The 8,369-nt window shown below is 41.7% G+C and overlaps 1 protein-coding gene across 3 annotated transcripts in view; it reads left to right on the top strand.

Annotated features, from left to right (window-relative positions):
- Positions 1 to 1,413: 1,413 nt before the first annotated feature.
- The window catches only part of COG7 (component of oligomeric golgi complex 7), a 42,489-nt gene continuing 35,533 nt past the window's right edge, over positions 1,414 to 8,369 (top strand). The window contains exons 1-6 of one of the 3 annotated variants that reach the window (XM_072417803.1): positions 1,463 to 1,547; positions 1,721 to 1,804; positions 3,959 to 4,147; positions 5,094 to 5,242; positions 6,136 to 6,252; positions 7,746 to 7,914. In XM_072417803.1, coding sequence (XP_072273904.1) covers positions 1,798 to 1,804; positions 3,959 to 4,147; positions 5,094 to 5,242; positions 6,136 to 6,252; positions 7,746 to 7,914 — 631 coding nt within the window. In that variant the 5' untranslated portion in view covers positions 1,463 to 1,547; positions 1,721 to 1,797. Of the gene's footprint in view, positions 1,548 to 1,720; positions 1,805 to 3,958; positions 4,148 to 5,093; positions 5,243 to 6,135; positions 6,253 to 7,745; positions 7,915 to 8,369 lie in introns of all 3 variants that reach the window. The other 2 variants (XM_072417804.1, XM_072417805.1) reach the window with 2 other exon arrangements.

Consider the following 8,369-nt stretch of genomic DNA (forward strand, 5'->3'; position numbering starts at 1 on the left):
CAAATCCAGCAAACCTGGAATGGATCTTGACCAGGATTGAAAACAATTACTAACAAATAGCAAACGACTTTTAAGAAATCCATTCTAGGTTTGTTGGATCACCCACCATCACTATTGGAAGTGTATCCTCTCCAGCCTTGGGAATTTTGGACTATGTGCTGCAGCCAATGAGCTGAATAGTTCTGGGCTTGATCCTGCCATGACATTGACTGCTAGAACTTGATAGCACTTCTGCTCCCAATCGCCTGTTGTAGCATTTACCTTGGCTGCCCTGCTAGTGATGGGTTTATCTGTTTGATCACCAGTTGCTGCCTGTTTTTTGGACCTGAGATTGTTTGCTGGAGTCCGCTTTGCCCACGACCCCAACTCTGCTTTGTCCTAACCCTTATATCCCTTGTTGGGTGGACTGACTACCTGTGTATGACCCTTGTCTCTGGTCTTGTCTCTGCTGGATTCCCCAGTACCTGTATCTGTGGAACACCTGGCAACTGACCCTGGACTCTTTGACTTCCTAATGTGGCCCCTGGTCCTATGTTAGTCCCCCCAGATGCCATTCTTTGCGCACCTGGAGGCAACCAGTGCTGGGATGGAGCAACGATCCTCCCGAGGCTGAGCGTAGACTTGCCATAGGTGAAGGGTGCGGAGTTAGATTGAAGGACTGGCACCGGGTGAGTATGGGTGCTGGAGCAGGGCCTTACATATGGGAAGTATAGGCTGCTGTCTAGGATTATGCTGCTACCTGGCGGTGCTGTCAAACTAATGACTATGGTGCCTCCTTGTATTGGAAATAAGCAGAATATGTTTGTGACTGTGGGATTAAAAACTCTGCAAGCGCAAAATATCATTGGAGTAGTTCACATCACAATGGGCAAAACCCTGGGAGCTCTGGGGAATCAATGAAGGGAAATCTTTTGCAAGGTATATTATGTTACTGCTTGCAACTATAACAAATGTCCTGTGTGTGTGTATAATATGTCAGATTTTATTTAAATTCAATGAACAACCTAACTTTACTTGTAGCTTTTGCTGTGTAAAAATGCTATGAGGTTTATGATCTTTATTAAAGCCTCAGTGTGAAATGGAAAGTGTAGTACCTGTAACATTCCACAGGATGGCACCACAACACCCTTTCCATAAATGAAGCAGACCTAAGAGGGGCATTAACTCTACAATACAATCCTATGAGGAACACCGTGCTGTGACATACATGTCATACCCCACTGCAATGTGAGCCTGTCACACCTCAGCTCTGTGCTCCCCTCACCACTCCACTGGCATAGCTCTGCTCTGCGCCACCCAGAAAACAAGTGCCCGGCGCTGACTCTGCCCATTAAGGTGTGTGTCATATTACCGCACACCTCCTCTATTTCCCTTTCTCTCCATCCATACCGACCAGTGTCACTTTTCCCCGTACCAATAAAGTTAGACAGGCAGGAAATGACGTCATGCGTCGTGTCACCATGGCTCCCGTGGCAATCCCGGAAGTGTAGCTGTGGCAAGAATCACCGGGAGCCCCATATAACTGGGTGAGCTGTCAGGGGGACCCGGTATGTATATCCGCATAGTGGGCGCTACCGCTCTGTGTTGTCTGAGCTTTGACTGTCCAGATGGACTATAGGTCGGACTGTCATAGCTGGATTGTTGTCATTGTGTGAATATGAGGTGAAAAAGAAAACATAGAAATCCCTGATATTATTTATTGTGTTCTTTACCACTACAGGCCCTTACATCTATGGATAGAAACTATAGTCATTCTGATAGGACACGGCACACCCATGTGACCAGTGCCTGAGTGTGATGATTGGTCAGTATGACCCCCTATTATTATTATTATTGGTCAGTATGACCCCAATATTATTATTCAGGATTTTTGTAGCGCCCACATATTACGCAGCGCTGTACATTAAATAGGAGTTGTAAATNACAGACAGTGACAGGAGGGGAGGACCCTGCCCCGAAGAGCTTACAATCTAAGAAACCTTTTTAGTATTGTGTAGCTGTGGGGTCATTGTAATGATCAGAGATCAGGGCGAGGGATTCAGAGGACACCAGAAGTCACCCATTGTCATAACATTCCGTCTCCCAGCTCCAGAGAGTGCATAACAGTGCAGGATAGGAATGTGTAATGTAAACAATCTCAGGGCTCATATTAATATTAAACAGGATTTATATAGCGTCTACATATTATGCAGCGCTGTACATTAAATAGGGGTTGCAAATGACAGACAGATACAGACAGTGACACAGGAGGAGGAGAGGACCCTGTTCCGAAGAGCTTACAATCTAGGAGGTGGCGGAATTAACACGCAATAGGAGGGGAGATATGGAGTGATGGGAAGTATATATATATATATATTATATTAATATACTTGTATGACTTTCATGCATTCTGCTATTTTAAAGTTACATAACACAACAATGATCATTGTGTACTGGGTACATCGATGTGTTAAATAGCTCCAATCCATGTATATTTTTGTGATCTTATACTCACCGGACACTTTATTAAGTTCACCTTGCTGGTGCCTGGTTGGATCTCTTTTTGCCTTTGCTGTCATTCTTCATGGTAGAGATCCAACAAGGTTCTGGAAATGTTCCTTGGGGATATTGGTTCGATTTATTACACAGTTTCTGCAGATTTGTTCGCTGCACATCCATGATAAGAATCTCCTGTTCCTCCGTATCACAAAGGTGGTCGGCAACCAGTGGTCCACAGAAAAATTTGGCCTTTATTTGCAATTTTTATGTTTCATGAATAATAATGACAATTTTCGCCAAGGAAGGCGCAGAGTGACGTAAGCGTATTGTTAAGTTGTATGATTCAACCGTTACAGAGCCGTACACTTCAGTATTGTTTCCACCATTACAACAGTCACCCCGCTCCGCCAATACCAATTCTCATCCAATTGTTTTATTTTATTTGTTTATTTCTCAGATGCTCTTTTAGGTAAGTATGACCTTAACTGTGTATTTTCTTTAACTGTTATATTTAATGGCATCAATTAGTTTGACTTTGATAACTATCATTTCTCGTTTGCTCTTAGTTTCAAATGAAATAAACCCATAATGAGTGAGAAAAAGCAAACAAATATTTTACATTTCTTTAGGTATACCAAAGATAATGCAACTAATGATAATAGTAACAATAGTAATAATCCACTTAACCGTGAGCTGATCAATGAATCAGAGCCGCCACAGTCCTCGTTAGGCACCATTAGGAAGATCATTATTTTACAAATGTATTTACCTTTTTTTAAAAAAATTCATATTAGTGGTCCGTGGGATTTAAAATGATTGATTTAGGGATCTGTGTGGTCTCCTGATGCTGTAGCCCATCTGCTTCAGTGTCCCATGTGTTGTGTGTTTAGTGATGATCCTCTGTATACTTTGCTTATAATTAGTGGTTATTTCAGTTATTGTTGTCTTTCCATCAGCGTGAGTCCGTCTGATCATTCTCCTCCCACCTCTGGCCTCAATGAGACATTTTTGTGCAGAAACTTTTGTTCATTATATATTTCCCCTTTTCAGACCATTCACTGTAAACCTCAGGGAGGATTGTGTGTGAAAATCCCAGCAGATCAGCAGTTTCTTAAATAATCCGAGCACCCTGCGTGGCACCAACATTCATGCCGCATTCCAAGTCACTTAAATCACATTTCCGATACTCACTAAATTGCAATGAGTTGCTGCCAGGTGATTGCCTGAATAAATATTTGTGTTAACAACCAGTTGAATAGGTGTACCAAATAAAGTGGCCATTCAGTGCACATATGTAAATATGAAAGTTACATTAAATCAATTTCATGTAAATGTCCCTATAAGAAAAAGAAATGCTGCACTTCCTTTGTAATTGTAATCTAATGTCTTTTTGAGATGAGTATCATTTTCATTTTAAGATCGCATCATTGTGTTGTATTTTGTTTATAGATTTATATATATATCTTTTGTTTTTTGTCAGACCCCCCAGGCGTGTTCGTTGCAATGGATTTCTCCAGATTCCTAGCAGATGATTTTGAAGTGAAAGATTGGGTGAATGCTGCATTTAAATCCGTACAGAAAGATGCACCCGGGAAGGTGGATGCACACGCAGCAACCTTAGTCATGAAGCTCCAGCTATTCATCCAGGAGGTGAACAATTCGGTTGAAGGTATTGTAATATAAAGGATTTTATTTAGTTGTACATTGTCCTCCCCAGCTCCTTTTAGCCGGGTGCCCTGCCTGGCACTTTTCACCAACTCCCCGGCTGTTTTTGGGTGATAACTGAAAAGTTGGGCCACAACAGGGGCGCTGGACAGTTGGGGTAAAATACAAAGATGATGGAAGAATAGGACATTCTAAGGGTAAGTACAGGGGGCCAGTAGATAGCTGATAAAATTATATCAGTTACTGGATTCTCATGGCAACAACTGGCAACGTTAACGCGTACCAAAACCTAGAAATTTCACTTTACATAAAGGGGTAGACAACCCTTTTATGTAAAGTAAGTGTAAAGTTATTTTAAGTTATGTAAAGGTTTTTTAAGTGCAACACCCTTTTTTCAAATCAAAAAGGGAGCAGCACCGCCCCCTAATTCTCAGACGCCTAGGCAATCGAGAATGAAGTGCGCAAAGCCTCCCAGGCATCCCGGGAGGCTTTTGGGTTCTCCTTCTTTGCATGCCCGAGCATCTTGGGCATGCGCAGAAGGAGCCTTTTCGTTCAAACAGGAAAATCACGCGCAGTGAGATCAGCAAATCGTTTTTCATCCTACATCACCTGATCTCGCGCCTAGGTTGGGTGACATAGGATGAAGAACCAGGAAGAAGAGCAGAAGATGGCGGACGAATGTCTGGATGACATGGGACCTGATGCAGATCACCCCCGGAGCGATCAGACTGCCCTATGGGATTAAAGGTAAGTGTATTTTTTTTTTTTTTTTTTTGTTGCCGTTTTCAGTTTAGTTCCTCATTAAATTTGTCATGTAGTGCCCCGCCCACTTTTTACCACCCACCTACAGCTTTTCCTGACCCTGCTTAAAAGAATATTTCTGGGGAGGACACTGTTGTAGATTTTATTTTATAGGAGCTGTAAAGATTGATGTTCATTTATTTTTTTAGAAAGCAGCCACCAAGCCCTGCAGAACATGCCAAGAGTCCTGCGTGATGTAGAGGCCCTCAGACAGGAAGCCGCCTTTCTGAAGGAGCAAATGATTCTCGTTAAAGAAGACATCAAGAAGTTTGAGCAGGACACAGCCCAGTCCATGCAGGTGAGTGATTATGTAACATATACAGAAGCTTTCTATACCATAACATATAAAATATTGCAAAGAGGTCCAAGACAGGAGAAGATAGACTATAATGGGAGAACCTGGGAGATCCTGCAAACTTGGAAGAAATCCATTCTAGGTTTACTGGATCACCCAAGAACATCTGTGATATTCTTTCTTCTTCAGTCTTGGAGAGCTTTAATAAATCAGGATCATTAGGTCTGTTTTTTAAAGCTTTCCAAGACTGAAGAGGATACACTTTCATCAGTGAAGCTGGGTGATATAGCAAACCTGAAATGGATTTAAAACACTTTCTAGCAAATAGCAATGACTTTGAAGAAATATATTTCAGGTTTGCTGGATCACCCAGCTTTACTGATGAAAGTGTATCCTTTCCAGCCTTGGAGAGCTCTAATAAATCAGGCCCAAGGTCTTGGCTACTATCTTCCAAAATAATTTTATTTGGTCAGTTTGAATACATATGGTATACGTCTGCCTCCCCTCTGTCACACTGAAAACAGCAAGAGGATTGGCATCAGACCTTTTTTAATTATTCTTTTACCTGGCATTATCACCCTTCTTGTCCTATGGTAGCTGCACTCACTATGCAGGGAGCCATGGTTGTCACCCAGGCTGGACATCAAACATATCTTTATCATGGAGGGCTGGGGAATAGTACTTTACATATGGAAGATACCATTGCACACAAGAAGTGCAGTAAGTATTTTCTATATTTGCTGAAAATGTCCTTAACCTGAGAAAAAGAAACCAAAGACATCCACCACATCTGAAGACCGGTAATCTGGAATGTTAGGGTTTACATGTCCTTTATTCTAGTGTGGGATTCAGTAAAATACATAAATTTTCCAATGCAATCATTGTTTTCTGTGCAGGTTCTGGTGGAGATGGATAAAGTAAAGTCACGGATGCAGTTAGCAGCAGAATCACTGCAAGAAGCTGACAAGTGGAGTACACTCAGTGCAGACATCGAGGAAACCTTTAAAACACAGGTAGGTATGCTGTTATGTCTGCTATCCTATTTTCACATCTGATGAAGTGATTTGTAACGAGACAAAGGAGACCTAAACCAAATTAAAAAAAAAATGTGTGTAATCCTTACCTGGCACCAACTTTTGGAACCTGAGCACTGTGGGCTGTCAAAGTAGGGTGTACAGTGTATAGTGATAAGTTTTTATGAGCAGCTTTTAAGACATATCAGTGTTTCTCAGTGTATCAGTGTTTCTCAACCTTTTTAACATGGGGGGACCATGTGACTAAATAAAGTTATAGGGAATCCCTACTATATCTACTATATCCACAGCTCACAGTATATTTTTGTGTGTCTGTGCACGCGCGGGGTGGGGGCCAATAAGAAGAATTCCTTTTACATTGCCGGCCAGTGGTAAGAATGTCACCCTTACAAATAGCCATAACAATAATTTGTATTTATAGTAACTAACCTGAGAGGCACAAATTGCTTAAGGAACCCCTAGTAAACTCTGGAGGAACCCTGGTTGAGAAACATTGGTATAGATGAAACATTTTTGTAAAATTGGTTGAGCTTTTAACACTGTGTATGTTTTCTTTAAATAAAGTACACTCCTTTTAATCCCCTCAAATCAATCTCTGTTCCCCCTAAGATGTATAATACCTTGAGCTGGCCACCAGGAATCTGAGGAGCTTCTGTCTGAAGTCATCTTTCTCTTACCTCTGCCTTTGCAGTTCACTTCTTTCTAGGGTTTTAGTGTGCAGGCAATGGAAAGATATTCATTCAAAGGTGCTTATGCTACACTTAGGCAATCACTTTAATCATTAAAAAAATTATATTTAGGAATTGCCTGTATTAAGACCTAAGGCCTGTTAGAGGGGAGAAGGAGGTGAGTGGTATTCACCCAAACCATATACAAAGGGGTCTTCAAAACGTTTCCACACTTTTTTTGTAAATATGTATTTGGATTTTCAAAAGCAAATTACAGAACTTTTCTACTCAGTCGCCTTCCCTTGCAATGCATTTTTTAGGTTTTTTGGGATGCTTCTTTAGCTGGTGCCAAAAAAGGGGAAATCAGATGGGCTAAATCCTGGCTATGAGCTGTGTGTTCCATAACCTCAATTTGTGGGCTGCAGTGTGGGGACTTTTGACCACAGAAACCGTATGATAGATCGCTGTTCCTCTTTGGTGCAATTTATAGGTCTCCCAGCCATCTTCACCACAGTGTGACAACTGTTATATACTAAACAGCTAGGTCAGCCGGCTTGCCATACAGACTAGTCACATGACACTCAGACACAACCAAATGTTTTGAAGACATGAAAGTGACATTTGGCATTGGCAAACACTCCAAACCTCCCAGCCTGATGTATAGAGCATTATGAACAGATTAGATAAAGATGGATTTCTGACAGGATGTATTTAAAATGTTTGACCCTATTTTATGTTATTTGCTTTAATAAACACTTCAGCTAAAGGCTTGGATGCTCAGTACAGTCTGTGTCTCTCTTACAGAACATTACAGTTATCTCTGAAAAGCTGACCGGTATGCAGGTGAGCCTGGCAATGCTGGTGGATACTCCAGATTATTCAGAGAAATGTGTATACCTAGAGGCACTGAAGAATCGTCTGGAAGCCATGTGCAGTCCTCAGATAGTGGCAGCATTCAACAGTCAGTCTGTGGGTAAGAAATACAGCTGTAAAGCCGAGATCACATTTTCATGACCAATATTTCTATTGAGAAATATAAAAGCATGCTCCAGATGACCAAATATTGTTCAGTGTTTAAAGGGCCCCAGCATGCCCTCACCTCTTTCAAAAACAGTAACTGGCTGACCACCCCCGGCAATACAATTTCATCAAATGGACAATCATGCAGAAAGTTAAGAGTAAAGTCATAACTCTTCATTTTCATAGTTCTAGCAGGAAAAGTTTTAAAGCCAAAGGGCAGCCCAGGTTGAGATCAGAAAAAACTTTCATGTACAGGAGTTACAATAATCGTGCTAGAAGCAAGCAGACGCTGGACCTGGAAGAAGAATATGGCAGCAGTGGCACTGGCTGAAAAGCTATGTCAGGGTTCTCCCCAGGTCCTTTTAGCTGGGAGCACCACCTGGCACTTTTCAGCACCCACCTGGCTGT

This window comes from Pyxicephalus adspersus, chromosome 7 (genome assembly GCF_032062135.1).
Source record: "Pyxicephalus adspersus chromosome 7, UCB_Pads_2.0, whole genome shotgun sequence".
Lineage (NCBI taxonomy): Eukaryota > Metazoa > Chordata > Amphibia > Anura > Pyxicephalidae > Pyxicephalus > Pyxicephalus adspersus.